The sequence below is a fragment of the Arachis hypogaea genome, chromosome 11 (genome assembly GCF_003086295.3).
Source record: "Arachis hypogaea cultivar Tifrunner chromosome 11, arahy.Tifrunner.gnm2.J5K5, whole genome shotgun sequence".
In the NCBI taxonomy this organism is placed as follows: Eukaryota; Viridiplantae; Streptophyta; class Magnoliopsida; order Fabales; family Fabaceae; genus Arachis; species Arachis hypogaea.
Window position 1 is genome coordinate 137,971,924 of NC_092046.1, and position 16,243 is coordinate 137,988,166.

General features: G+C 32.9%; 1 protein-coding gene across 1 annotated transcript; it reads right to left on the minus strand.

Annotated features, from left to right (window-relative positions):
• Positions 1-365: 365 nt before the first annotated feature.
• On the minus strand, positions 366-11,216 carry LOC112722904 (starch synthase 3, chloroplastic/amyloplastic). The gene is made up of 16 exons (XM_025774097.3): positions 10,766-11,216; positions 10,531-10,588; positions 9,264-10,442; positions 8,459-8,673; positions 7,447-7,717; positions 6,778-6,953; positions 6,262-6,369; positions 5,819-5,928; positions 4,695-4,800; positions 4,103-4,273; positions 3,502-3,630; positions 2,847-3,029; positions 2,012-2,143; positions 1,812-1,923; positions 1,404-1,527; positions 366-1,032 (listed from the first exon to the last, which is right to left on the minus strand). The coding sequence occupies exons 1-16, from the start codon at positions 10,901-10,903 to the stop codon at positions 876-878; spliced, it is 3,369 nt and encodes a 1,122-aa protein (XP_025629882.1). The 5' UTR covers positions 10,904-11,216; the 3' UTR covers positions 366-875.
• Between the last annotated feature and the right edge of the window lie 5,027 nt (positions 11,217-16,243).

A 16,243-nucleotide genomic window follows, 5' to 3' on the forward strand; every position in this document is an offset into this window, starting at 1 on the left:
TCACTTAAACTTGGATTTAAAAAAAAAAAAGAGATTAAAATTTATATTTACATACATATTTTTAAAATTTTCATATTTCTACACTCTATTACTTATTTAGTTGTCATTGCAAAGTGCAAACGATATAGACAACATACATATATCTCCTTTATTATATATACCTATTTTATTTGCAATGGCAATAAGTTGATAATAGAGTGTAAAAATATAAAATTTTATTTATTTATAATAAAAACCCCTTAAACTTTTCAACATACATCGAGAATCCATTCTGGACTTCAGGCAATCCATTTTATAGTTACAATTTGTTATGGGTCACAATTGCATTACAAATCCAAAAAAAGGAGAATCACAAAGCTTCCAAATTAACATTCAGCAACGACAAGAATTCATGCAATTTCCCAATTTCAATGTTAACATCTGAATAATTGTCTTATTCTCCAAATAATTGCAATCACTACAGACTACACAACTTATAGGAGTCTCTCATTCTGACAATGCATAGGCATAGCTCGATCTTCCAGAGCAAGTGTCGAATGGAAAGTATCGGTCAAAATTTTTTACTCTACACAACATTATTCGTTGCCAATAGACATTATTTAAGCTCAAGCAAAATTTGAACACCTTATACCTGTAAAACTATTACATCACAATTCAGGGGTTCAATAATCTAATTTGTCTAAAGGCATAGTCACTTATAAGTACCCAATTGTGTAGAAGAAAACTTATTTTATTGCAAGCTAACAAAAATGAACCATTTGAAGCTCATCCGTAAAAGCACGTCACCTCTTAATTATTTTCGAGTGGGATTCACCATATGCAATCAATTTATCTTTAACTGCCACTTGCTAGAAACCTGTACAAACGGAAGAAACTTAATTTGCACCTCCCTTTCCATCTACTAACTTGCATGCGGACTGATAAAGCTCCAGATAATCAAGAGCAGGTCGGTTCCATGACCAGTCTTGCTCCATCACTGCCTTGCATAAACTGTTAAACCAATCACGAGCATCATACCAAGCTGATATTGCCCTGAAATAATCCATTGTAAAATTTATATTGCAACCACAAAAAAATATAGGACTAGAAAGCAGGTGTCTGTGTGTTTGCGCGAATAATGTAATTAGAAAAAAGGAAATTCCATTTCTTAGTAAGAATGAATTGTACGCATGTAACAAGGAAAGTGTATAATTGAGCTTGACATGCATAACATAAGGACCTTGTCCCTACAACTGTTTTGCCCTGAAAGAATTTAGAATCCATCACGGATTATGATGGCGATGATTTTACTTCTGAAAATTCTGACAATGAAATGTCAACTATTGGAGTTGTACTGTTGAAAAATTTGGTTTTCTCAAGTTGGAATACAGATGCCAGGTCACACAGTACAGCATATAACTCACCTATTAAGAGCATAATCAACACCTCCAACATCAGCTCCATCAAAACTAAACCCATTTGGTTCAAGACCCTGTGCCTCTGCTCTATCCGTATCATGATCAACGTCAAATACAGTATCGTAAAGTCCTGCAAAATTATATTCAGATGTGTAACTGTACCAAACCATAGTGGAAAGAACATGAAAGCTGACTACAGATTCATTTCTAATTGTTTATATGATGGACATCACTGTTTGAAAGAAGCAAAACTAGACTATCAGATGCATTACCAAGGGAAAAATGAAACTGTATATCACATGTTAAGATATATGGACCTCGTAAACCAACCACATATAAGTTATATAAAATGATGGTACGCCAACAAGAAAAATTATTATTTAGCTGAATAATAATAATAAAACACGAACAAACCTCCAGTTTTTCGTACTACAGGTATTGAGCCATATCTCATTGCTGTGAGCTGAGTAAGACCACATGGCTCAAAAATTGAAGGAACTAGAATGAAATCTGCACCAGCATATATCTAGAACAAAAATGTTCAAATGAGCATCAATGCCCCATTAGGCCGTACATAAAAACAAGGTAAAATGTTATTGAAGATTTTCAATTACCAAGTGTGACAGAGGCTCATTGTAAGAAAGACAGAATCTAGCATGGTCATGATGAGCGGATTGCAATTGACTGGCTAAATCCTCAAATTCGCGTTGAATACGAGGATCTGGAGCTGAACCAAGTAATACAACCTGCATTCAATTATTTCACAACCCATGGTAAAGCATTTGAAGTAGAAAGCAAAATAAAAAAATTTTCCATATCCCATGGTAAAGCATTGAAGTAGAAAGCTAAATAAACATTAGTATTCCTTGCTTTCAAATCAATCCTTCGATTATAATCAATAACAAGGATGGCCTAGTAGATTCTCATCTTGTCGGGCCTTAAGCCTTAACTCTTAACTCTTAAGAGGATAAATATATGCAACTTTATCCCCACAATCAAAGAGCCTGTTCTGGGAAATAAACCCACAGCTTCTAAGTTACCAGGTTAACCACTGCCACAAGACTTACCCCCATTTGGCTTATAAGTTATAATCAATATCACAACAAAATAATCACATACCCAATGCAGAAAGATGTCTGAGGGGAAGATACCACTCATCATCTACAGTTAGCATCTCTAACCTAAACTATTTAAAATCTGGATCTCTTACGAGACAACCCGAAACTGGCTTCTTATATATGTGATAGGATGATGAGGAATGAACCTAACACAACCTAGTCAAAGAAGCTTCGACTAATACCTTGTCAATTATCAAAGAACTACTTGATCTTAAAGCTTGACTATATTCTAGCAAAAATAATATTGTTGCAAGTCAACATTCTGCCATCATGCAGGCATCATGTGTACATGATAGTTGCCTGTTGATATAAAACAGAAAAAGGAGACAACCTGTCCACCACGTTCTAGGGTGCGCCACATGGCATGCTTGATGAGATGGATTCCTTTCTGATGAGTTAACCGGGAAATAACTCCCACTAAAGGAAGATCACCTCTTTTCAAGCCAAGCCTTTGTTGCAAGGCTTCTTTAGCAGCTCTTTTGCCTTCAACAACATTTTCTGATGTATATGGTACCTGCAAAAAAGTTATATTGGAACTTTGGAACTATTCAAAACTAGATAATTGAAACTGTAAATATCCTCATAAAATTAATAAAACAACCAACTAGAAAATTAGTACAGGTCAGGTAAAAGGGGTACACTAATGTTATTGCTATCAACTAATTGCGGTTGTTACCGAACTCAACAGCACACACTATTTCATCAGTCCATTTGAGTTACATAAGATGACGACCATTTGCATTGTTTTCGGGACACGGATAATAACTAATATAAGATAGGAGTCATCAATCTAATCTAAGACAAACAAAAAGACAGGAAGAACAGATGGTTATTCAGCACCTATGTTGCATATGTATACAGATTTGAGTATCTATACATCTATACAATCTTTCAAAACTTCAAGGAGAAAGTTTTGGGGTTTGGATTTAAACTTGACATAAATAAAATAAAACAAAAACAGACAAGAAACTCTGTTTTTTACTTACAGGAATGAAATCATCATTATATGGGTCCCATATATCTGGGTCAATTCCATTTATTATACCATGGAACTTGTGAAGATGTGGAGCAACTGCAGGATTTCCAGCAACCTCCCTAGAGTAAGTGGGGGATACCTGCCAATATGTTCATTAAGAATATCACATTACCAAAAAGATGGAAAATAATAATCAAGCTTATCCTACCTTCCAATACTACTGGTTCTTTAGTGTTAACATTCAAATGTGCATCTGTTGGCAAGATTTATATTAAAGGTATATTATGAGGTGGAAAAGATTTTCGTTTCATAGCATAGATTTGTAAGTGTGCGATACAACAAATTCTAGCTAGATGAGATGATATATGTCCACAATATTTTCCTAACCAACTTATTTTTTTTCCCTTTCCATTAAATCGAATTTTTTTCCCTTTCCATTAAATTGAGCTTTAAATATCTAAACATTACAGGGGGAGAGGGGGGAAATCAGTACTATATGCTTGCAAATTCCTCTAACATATTGAGAGAAGAAATATGAACTTCAGAATGAATAAAGGAAATATTAAAGCTGAATAATAGTGCAACATGAAAGTTAGCAAACAAGTACTTACAGTTGTAGCCTTGTCAGCATAAGCCATAGCTTTTCCAATGAGTTGGGCTCCAAATTCAAGGTTATGAATTGTAAAGACAACCTTTGCTTTACTTAGACCATGATGCGTATACTGTTCTTTAGATAGCCATGCAACTGGTGCACTTGACCAATCGTGACAGTGGATTATATCCTGCCCATTGTCAAGAGACAATTAAATACAAAGTAGGAAACAAACTATTAATTAAATTAAAGTGTACTCTTCTGCCAAAAAAAATGACAAACAAATGATTGATATTTGGTAAAGCAGTTGTTGCTCATATAATACATATTCTTTCATTGTATTTATTTTATGTATAGGAAGCTTTTGGGTTCAATTACACAAATAAATGCAAATAAATCTACTTTTCAGCTACTATCTCTCTGCAGGGATGCTAATGAACCAGATAATAATTTCCCGCACTTTAAATTTTTGGCTTTAGTGGAATGAGAGAGAATGTTGAGTCAGTAGTCAGTATCAATAAAATGCGCACTTTAAGTCCCACTCTTATGACTAGAAGAAACGTGTCATGAAAGTTATAATACAGTTGAGTCACTAAAATGATATATCTTACAGGATGAAATCCATTTTGAAGTAGAAATTCAAGAGCAGCATGACAAAAAAAACCAAATCTTTCCGCATCATTCTGACAACCATATACACAGCCAGTATTGAAGAATCTGCAGAAAAGAATATATAATCTTGTTAATGATCATCTTAAAAACAACGATCATGAAGGTAACAAATGCTTCAAAAAGATATACTTACTGGATGTGTTTATAAAGGCATAAACATTGCAGATACAATCTTAAAACCAATTATCAATATAGACTTCTGAGGTTTTCACAAGTGATAATGACACATTGGATTTTTTTTTCAGTTTTTTCATGTTTCCTTGTGATTTAATATGTTTCCACATGAAGAAAATATCTTCCTGCATTCAACTGATTTTGAAGTGGTGATAGAGATTATCTCATTGGCCATGGTTGGTACTCCCCAAAAACTATCATTCAACCTTCTATTGTACTGCTTATGTCTGCAAGAGTACTTCTGTAAAAATTACTCCATAATGAGACACACCTAAATAGCAGAATCTTCTAATACCTGAAAGTATTTAGTCCCCATTTTTGGTATTAAGTAGCTTAGATCTCCCTAAGTTTGTTGAAAGTGTACCAAGCAAATTTCTCATAAGCATGGTTTGACCACCATCACCCTACCAATTTTCTAAAAAGATGGTGCCAACCCTATCAAAGGAATGAACATCCAACAGGAAGATTACATTATTTACATGCAATCAAATGATCTCTAATGGAATCCAAACCTTAGGTTGTTATCAAGGAATTTATTAATAAATAAATATCAAGTTCAACTACAAAATATAGTAAGTGCAGCTTATTTTTGCATGTCATATCAAGCCTCAAAGCAAGCATTACTCTAGCATAAAAATTCATCCATCACTGGATTTAAAGTAAATACAAAGGTTACACACCATTGATTGTTAATAAATTATAAAGTAATTTCAGTTCCACATCTTCAGGGCAGATAAGAATTCAATATAGTTTACTTTGCTCTGATTAAAATCATCGAAGGTGCTAGCTCTTTAGAATTTCAATGTTTGTATGTATAAAACTACTCATGAGTTGAACCAATAAACCACAAAAAGTAAGAATTTCAAGGCTGGAGAACTAAAACACTTACCCATTTTGAGGCTCCAGAAAGTAGACAGAAAGGCCTTCCACTTTTCCATGCCAGACTTTTATTTCAGTCCCATTCCAAAAATAGGTTTTGTGAAAATTAAAGTCTTTTACCTGAATCAAAAGAAAAAAGTTACAGCTATTACAGGAATAAAAATAACATGAACACACTTACACTATATAGATTTCAATCCAATATGGAGAAATCTCTAGCCATCTATAACTTTGAACAGAACCACTAAAAGAGATGCTTGAAGGTCAACTGCAAGGCATGCTCAACTCATAAAATTTGTCTTCCCCTCCCCCCACCCCCGTCGATTATCAATTAATTTCATTTAAGCTATATCACTCTTTGAAAAGAACATACCAGAAAACTCATGAGAATTTAAATATCTAACGTGGAGTTTTAAGATGTAACAAGTGTCAAGGCAATGGAAAAAGGCTTACATTGCTCAGGTTCAAACAATCATACTTTGGAAGAACAATGTCGACATTGTGATTTAAATCCTGAACTGCCCTGGACAGACTAGTGACAACATCACCAAGGCCTCCAACCTGCAAAAGATACAGACCATCAAAATTAGATGTTCAAATCATCCCCCCCCCCCCCCCCCCCTCCAAAAAAAATATATATACACACACATATGTATATATATGTATATATATTGACACCTAAAAGTCTAAAACTTTCCAGATGCTAACTCAACAAAAGTGAGAATTTTTCAATCATACAACATTTGAAATTCCCCTTTGTCATAGACAGGCATGCAGACAGTAACAACAATCTGCAACTGGTGTGAAGATTTCTTTAATAAAGAGCTCAGAGCATAATTCTCTAAGACAAAAATATTTTCTGCTTCGCACACAGGATAAATGGTAAGGTTTCTTCCTTGTAAATTCCAAAAAAAAAAAAAATTGACAATAGAATGATAAGATAGGCATAACATGAACAAGCTAACTTACCTTTGCAATTGGAGCCATCTCAACAGCAATATGGATGATATGCATAGGTGGTTCCTTCGCAATACCTCCAAAAACAGGTACATGATAATCCATTCCAAATTTATTGTCAAAAATTCCACCATCTTCTTTCTCAGAAAATACAAAGTCCATCATGTATGCATCTAGTGGAACCCTAACTGAAAAAGCATCATAGAACTTATTCAGCAATAAGGGTAAGGCAGACACATATACATTATTTCCATTTTTTTACTTTAAAAAAAATACATTATTTCCTTGAAGTCATGGACCTAAACCCGTGAAAATATTATGAAATTGTCCATCTTAATATGCTATTGTAATATGATACAATGTTCATGGACAACCATTCTGACAATAGATAGTAACTCATGCATTTCACAAATGCCCTAGAGCTTTCTTCATAACCTTTCACAAGAAAACACTCAGCATGTAGATCAATGGCTAGACTACAGTTTGGAAAACACCTTACGAACACAACCCATTAAATAGAAAGACCAGGAATCTGCTAACCACAATTGTACCAGCTAATTCTAGCAGGAGATAATAAAAAACGACCAAGCAACTAAAGAAACATTAAAATCCCCAATACTAATACGTGACAGTTTAATAGGTTCAAATTATGTGTCAAATGTAAAGTAGGAACAGACTCACCAGAGGCTTTGACATGAGTAGTATTCTCTGCAGGTAACATTCTCTGAGGTGGCAATGGACCATTTCGATGGGTCCAACGATTAAATGAGCCTCTAAACCAAACCTCTGGTTTTCCATTCAGATTTGTGTTAGAGGGGTTATAAAATACTGTCGCTGTGCTCCCTGCTTGAACATCAAGAGGCTCAGTAAAGACAATATGCTTTTGAGAAAGCAAAAAACTTTTCAAAGTTCTTTCCTTAGTTTCAGCTTTCATGAGAGCTGTTTTTTCAGCCTGCAACAAGAAAAAGTCCAATAACTAAGATTACCGGCTTGAACAGATGTCATCAAATTCAATTCTATTAGAAACCGAATTCAATTGTATTATGAATGAGTTCTTATATTTGAAATACACCGGTAAATTACATAATTAAATTCAATTACATATTGTTTGGACTGTATATGAAATTAATTGAATTCTTTATTTTGACTATCTCGTCCTTCATGAATAAAAGAGGCAACATACTAGATAATGTTTAAGGGTGTTTTGGATATATTAATTTAAATTGTAAGTCTTACTGAAACAAATTAGACCTATCTTGGTCTAATTTACTTTTGAACGTTTTTACATAATTGAATTCTCTTTGCATTTTAATTACAGGCCAGGGAATTGAATTCAAATTCTTTATAAAATTCAATTCCAGGGATCTCCAAACAACCTGGAAACTAGAATTCTTGTACGTGACATCTAATATTTCAGATAAACAGTGCATTAAGGATCAATCTAGCATAGCACAGCCATCACAGCTTAAGAATTCAAAGTATCAGCCTTACCAAAACCAACATGGTGAATTTCATATACTGTACATGAGATACCACATTACAATCATATATTCCCCACTAATTTTTCCATATTTTCAAATAGAAAAGAACATAAGCAGAAACAGACAGCCTAAATATTTTATTTATGCCAACATGGTATGTTAGCTAGAGCCTCATTATGGTAATCTGGAAGTCATTTCATGTAAAGACTAACCTTGGCACGTATAGCTTCCTCCCTTAGCCTCCTTTCCTGCTGGAGTTTTTGATATACCAACTGCTCTTCCCCAGCCCAATACTCTTCATCAGGTGTAAACTTTGTGACACTAGCATGGAAGTCTTGACGGCGATTGTTATCATACACATTTGCTTTGCCAGGAGGACCATTAGCAAAGACCCAATCCAGGACAACGGCTTCATCAGGCACAACAACTGCATCAAATGAGAGAGAACTAAAGAAGTTGCTTTAACATCAAGATAATTCTAAGGAAAAGCTCAAGATTCCCATTTTTAATATTAAGGATATCATCGAAATAGCTGTTTATCTTTTCTTATGGCCTTAACAAGTAATTGACCTGACCTGCTTTGAACATTAATAACTTATTCTAAGCCACTTCCAAAAGTATCACATTTTGACACCTCACAAAAGAAATTTGTATATCTCTTTGTCAGCAAGAATGCTGACAATAGAAACCAAAATAATGAGTTAGAAATGCTAATACAATTTTTAAAATTCAAAATTTTGAATAAGATGGAGGATAACTACATAAATCTCCTAACCCCAAACTCTGCAAACACAATCATGTATCAACAGAACCATAAAATATAGCATTACAATACAACACATTTACATAGTTTTTTTAACTTCAATTACATCTACGGATCTGTTTCTAAGATAAACAGATCTCACATAGCGGTTGTTCCTAACTTCCTACACTTTCTGTACCCATTAAAAAATTAATTTCAATGAAAAAGATATAAAAGAACAGAAGATAAGGAATAGAAGATGTAAGTCAGCATACCATCAGCATACCACCAATCACCGTCTTCTGAACCTGAGTTGAGAAGCCTTTCAGCAATTGACAATCCATCCTTCCAATCATTATACCCGCCATGAATCCATACTTCATTTGAATGTGCAAGAGGCCCAGAGCTTCTGTTATAACATAATCTGACCGAGTCCTTGCCTTCAAATTCATTAGGTTCCACATACCAAACGGTGTCGACGGATTTCGTAGCCTTTTGCATTAATTGCTGCAACACTTCTCTCCTTCTCGCGATCTCCCCCCTAGCCAGTGACCTGTCCTCTTCTTGAGCAATTCTCTCTGCTTCAATTTGCCTCTGCTCTTCTTCCTGTCTTTCCCTTTCAGCCTGTTCCTTTGCCAGCCTTTCTGATTCTTTACGTTTCTCGTCAAGTAAGAAATCTTCAAATGCATTTGCACTCATTCCACCATCAACAGGTATCGAGTAATCATTTTTGTCATTATTGTCATACACACTTTGCCCATTGAAGAACACAAAGTTTACTTTATAAGCTTCCATTGGAACATGCACCTGGCAAGACCACCAATCACCATTAAGATGTGTTTTATTTAACTTTATAGTAAAAGACTTCCACTTCCAATCATTAAATGCACCCATAATCAGAACATCTGGCTCGTTACTTAAAATTGAAAGACTCCTGTTAAGGAACAGTTCTATATCTTGATTGGGCTTAACTACGGGAGGATATACAAACAGCTTGTTCCCCAGTGAAATGTTTTCCTCTGCAATCCTCTCTATTTCTTGTTTACGATAATTTGCTTCCAACCCTAACTTGAAAAGATGTGAAGCTTCTTCATTTACTTTATCATCAACATCAATTTCTGCATAGTCTAGTGGCTTTGCCTCTTTATCTTCTCCATTCGCAACATCCCCAATGGAAGTGTCTACAACATTCCCCTCATCAATTGCAGAAACTTCTGCATGTTCTCCAACGGCGCCTTCTTCCTCGGCATCAATGTTAACATCAAGGGTTTTCTTATCATCCCCTGACACCTCACTAACTGTTGGGGTCAAAGAATCACCCTTGATTCCAGTACTTTTTTTATCCCTCTTCCGATTGCTTGTTTCAATTGGTGATTTAGGTGTGAAACCCTTTGAACCAGGCCCACCCTTAGGCCTTGCAGGGGACACTCTCTTGTGTCTCCTACGCGGAAAATCTAACAAAAGACAAAGGCCAATTACAGAAACGAAAACGGGTGGTTTGGGACATCATCACTATAAGTATGACGAAGCAAAAGAACAAACCTGAAGAACTAGCGTTAATGCAAGAAGAAACACAACCAGCCTTGAAGTCACGTCTCCACTGTGAACACCGAAGCAAATAAAGTGTGATTCGGAGATATTTAGCAAATGCATGAAATCGAGATCTAACAAACCACCGTTCGTAATGATTAAATTAAATAGCATTAAGCATAATTGGAATGACTTCAGAAACCAAACAAATAATATATATATATCACGGGAATAAGGAGTGACTGACAGTTGATGCTCCGTGAGGAGAGAAGAAAAAGAAGGCCGGAGCACCAAATGGCGTCGTCTTCTTCAGCTGAAAAAAGCTTCTTCTATCGCCAAACGCCGTCGTTTTGCAGTGCACTTGCAGTTGCAGCGACATCTCCATTCCTATTAGTATGTGCCTTCCAATTCCTTCCAATAATTCTTCCTCACAACAACTACACTATTACGTAAATTTAAATATACGAGCAATTATTCATCCAGCAATCATTCTCCCTTTGAACCTGTCCAATCAAAACAATTAATCTTTCGTATTATAAATAATAAATTAATATAATGCTGTAAGAATTAGGGGACGAAATAATATATATAGTTGTAGTGTACTGATAACGGCGGAGAAGAGTGTAGTATCTGAGCCATACGTTGATTATGATACTCTGTATATTAGCCGCATCGTATTGGTTTTGGAGCGGTAAGGCGATCGTTGGTTTCTCTTTCCTTGTGTTGTATTGATGAAATTGACGGTGGATGTTGATCTTGTGATTGGTGTTAACGTGGGGTTGGATGCAGAGTAGAGGGGACCAGAGATATTGGTTGAGAAAGCAACGGTGAGAAAAGGAATTGGTCTCAATTTGCGATTTGCACGTAAATTTCAATTCAATTTATGAAATCTTTATTTATTTATTTAATATCTACCTTTTATGAATTTGACTAGTATTATATTTTAAAATATTTTTTATGCATAAATATTAAAAGAATATTGACATTGTTAATTGGATATCATATTAGACTTTATAAAATAATTATTATTTTAATTTTGATATTCAAATAATTTAAAAATAACTAATTTATAAATAGTATTTATTAAAAAAAATTTTCCAAAACAAGACTCATTTTTTTATGAATTTCTATGATATATTGAGTTTGTATGTTTTTAATTATATGAAGTTAATTTTTTTAAATTCCAAAATACAAATTAAATATACTGAATTAGGGGAGAAAAACTTATGGTCAGTTTAATTCAAATTTCGGAGATTCATAAATTTAAGGATTATATTTGTGTAAATTCATAGATTAGAGAATCGATTTTGTGTTTTAAAAATTTTTAAAAAGTTAAATTTTACAAATTGAATGGTCACATTTATAATTTTCATATAAAAAAAATACCAAATTTTACACATGGTTAAAAAATACTGTTCTAAATCCAAAATCAAAATTAAAAAATGTCAAAACAAATGATACATATCATTTTTGGGATAATGTGAGTAAGAATGGCAAAAAAAAAAAAAAAAACCAACAGGAAGTAATGGGACTTACAAAATCTCTATAAGGGCGGAATTTATTCCGCGAATGAAGTGAGGATTGAAATATTCACTTCATAAGAGATCCATGAAATTCTCATGAAAAAATATTTAAATATCTTTATATAAGTTTATATTTAATGGCCTTTATTTTTTTAAAATTTTTTCAAAGAAATAAATTAATGATATATATAATATTTAAATTTACCATAGCTAATTATTTAAATTTGTGTTGTTAATAGAATTTTTTTATTTTATTTTGTTTTAATTTATATGTTAGAGATTTTTGTATATGTTAATTACGTTGAATTTTTGTTTGGATTATATTCTATTTGGATTATATTCTAATTATTTAAATTTGTATCGTTATAAGAAGAGAATACTATCACCAAATTATAATAGAAATTTTTTTTATTTTAATTTGTATGTTGAAGATTTTTGTGTAGGTTAATTATGTTGAATTTTTGTTTGGATTATATTCTAATTTGATACATTTAGTTAAATAGTATTTGATTTTAGGATGTATTTATCATCTATCCTAAAGGCACGTGTTAAGACTATAAAATAAAATTTTTTTTATTAAAAATATAAAAAAATTAAGTTTTCAATGTATTTATTTTATATTCATTAAAATGAAAACTTTTAAATTTTTTTATTAATAATAAACTTATCATGTACTTTTAAAACATATGTTAGCTAATTCCATAAATTATGATTGTGTTATTTTTTTTTAAAAAAAATTAAAACTTAATATCTTTATATACCTGTGAGTATCCGCTTCTTCCACAAGAAGAAAATAAACAAAAATCCATAAAGAAATAAAAGGGATATAAAAAACGTTTTATTAAATAAAATAGAAGACAGGGAGCATCTTCTCCACTAAAATTCTATTGTCATTCTTAAATATGAGTCATATTTATAAAATTTAAAAACTAAAAATTGAAACTTACTTACAAATTTAAAGATCAATTTGAGTATTAAGTCGTCATTTAGATTCATGTCATCAAATGGAGGCTTGCCATGTAGGGAACTTTACACGAGGTTTGTGCCAATTGCCAAATCCAGACATGTATTAATTCCCTATTTGCATTAATTTATGGGTAAACTGTTGTTTGTTGTCCTTTTGTTAGTTTTGGGTTAAGTTTTATTTTTGTTTTTAGATTTTATTGCCATATTTTTATATTTTAATCAAAATTAAATATTTTTTATTCTTTAATTCTTTTTTCTTTTGGAATATTATTTTTTTATTATTTTTTTTATTCTTATATTATTTTTACTATTAAACACTAGTTACCATTATGGTTCCTATAATTATGATTATTGCTGTTATTTAAAAGAAAATAATAATAGAAAAATGAATATGTTGGGAAAAAATTAATTTTAACAAAACTAAAATTAAATAAAATAAGATGTTTGAAATAAAAAATACAAATATTAAAAACAAAATTAAAATTTAGCACTAAAACTTTATGCTTCATAAAGATTCACTTAAATTAACTGGAAAAAAAATTAAGTGAAATCTAATCTTTAAATAATTTGTTCAATTTTCTTTATGGCGAGAGAGAGAGAGAGAGGAGTAGGTTAAGCTTGTAATCAACTAGTTAATACACGTGCATGGTGTGCTCTTATTTTGGTTTACATGAGATCTGTGTAATTTTGTTCAAAGGCTCTGAGCAATTTATGCTTTCCTACTATTACGAGGTCAAAAATAAATATGCGGCGATTATTTTTAGAATTACTATATCTCAGAATGTGATTATGTCTGAGTTAGTTATAACTGTCATTTTATTCTATTATGCATAGTTACTAGTTTATAATTATTCATGTAAAATTTACACATTCAAAAATTTCAAAAACTACACACTCGAATTTTTAGAACTGTACATCCCAAATCCTGTTGACTAATTATTGGCTAATTTGTATTTTTTTTTCTAATTTTATCCTATTTCAAAAATGTTGCAATAACTGCTATCAGCTATAATTATATTAACATATACTATAATTTTAGTATCTGAAATGTGACCTATTCTTTTTGATAAATTTATTAAAAAGGAATCATGCTTGTATAAATTATTTAAATCTCATCATTGTTGCATTCTACTTTATCGAGTAAATTTTCTAACATCAAATTAAAGAATATAGATATATTTTTTCCATAGAAAATACAGTGGCTGACAATCCTCCAGCTAAGCGCATAAATATAGAAGGTTCTTTACATGAATGAATGGCTAAAACAAAAAAAAAATGATGTTATTCAAGAATTAAAATCCAGAAATAAGAGCTATGTTACCTCAATTGGTTTGTTAAGACTATTCAAAAAATATATTTTAATTTATAAATCATACATAATAAATCAAGCTGCATATCAATTTATGTATCAAAAATTAGCAAAATGCACTTTCAGTGTACAATAGTTAATATATAATGAAGAAAAGATAAGCTAATGTAGGACATCAAAATTAAAATGAAATAATATGAATTGACAGAAATGTGGTTGGTACACCAAAGAATGAATGGTATGATCTGTTAGTGTTAAAAAAAAATGGAGAAGTGACAAACTGTGAGACCGAACAACCTTTTACACTGCTATACATGTATTATGACTTTTTCTTTCTTCCTTCTTCTAAAAGAAGTGGTGCTACAACGGTATCATATGTTTTCTGGTGAGGGACTACTCCCTTTAGAATCATGTAGTCATGCAATGCAATCACCTCGTCAGGACTACATGTCTTGATGAAGTGAGTAACAAGTGTAGTGTATGTTACAAAATCAGGCCGAATACCCTGGACAATCATCATCTTCGTCAATTCGTTTGCTTCTTCCTCGCAACCACACTTGCAGAGAAGGTTTATCAGTGTATTATACGTGACTCTATTCGCAGAAATTCCCAAGCTCTTCATTTCGATACTTTATCAATCTGTCCGCCAGTGCAATATCCACTAATTAAGGTATTAAAGGTCGTTGCATCAAATAATCTTCTCTTTCGCAATTCATCAACTATGTATTCTACAGCATCTATTGAGGCCATTTTACACAGACCATTAATGACAGAATTTTATATTGTCAAGTTAGGCTTCTCATCCATCTTTATCATCCAATCAAAAACTTGAAGCGCGTCGTTTGTGTTACCTAGTTTACAGTATCCATCAATCACAGTTCCATATGTATAAACATCAGGAGCTAGGCCACGGGTAATCATGCTGCCCAATAGTTGCTTGGCAACCGCCATGTTTTTCCTTTTGCATATATGGTTAAGAAGTATGTTATGAAAAAAAGAATCCTGTATTAGGTTATGTTCTAAAATCTGGCTATGAAGCTTAAGAGCTTCAGTCAGATATCCTTTTCTGCAAAGGCCTTTGGTAAGGATTGCATAGGAGTAGTGATCAGGGCATATATGCTTATCAATCATGTCAGCTAGTAGCAAAGAAGCTTCCTCAATACCTCATTCATGATAAAGCCAATGTAAAATCGAATTGTAAACAACATTATTAGGGACCAATCCCCTTTCCACCATTACATTACAGAGCCTCAGTGCCTCCTCCAAACTTCCCCACCTAGCATAACCATCTATCAAAGTAGCATATGTTCGAACACTCGGCTCTATACCTATCTTGACCATTTTACGAAGCATCTCTTCTGCAAGTAATAATTTCCCATTCTTACAGAATCCGTTGATTATGGAGTTGTAAGTAACAGAATTGGGCCAAACAAAATCCCCCTAACATCATGGTCATCTTTTTAAAAAGTTTCAAGGAAAGACCCAAGTTGCTAATCTTGCATGCCGCGTCTATGATTATGTTAAACGAGACTACACTGGGGAAAATTTCACCCTTCATCATCTTATATAACACTGAAATAGCTTCCACTAGTCGGCATTCCTTACACAGAGCATAAATAACCAAGTTAAAAGTATTCACATTTTCCATGTAACCAAAAGAACCCATTCCTCTATACAAATTCCAAAACCTATCGATTTCATTCAATTGCAACAAGTGATTTAGGAAATTGTTCCAAGCATGAATAGCAATGAAACAATCCCGGCTCCTTAAATTATAGATGACATCATAAGCACCTTCAGTAGCCCCAACCTGAGTACAAGCCCTCACCAATGCATCAAAAGCCGCAATACTAGAGCAACATCTTCGATAACTCTCTATCAATACTTCCAACAACACCAATGGAGGAGTGCCCTCTTCAGTAATCAA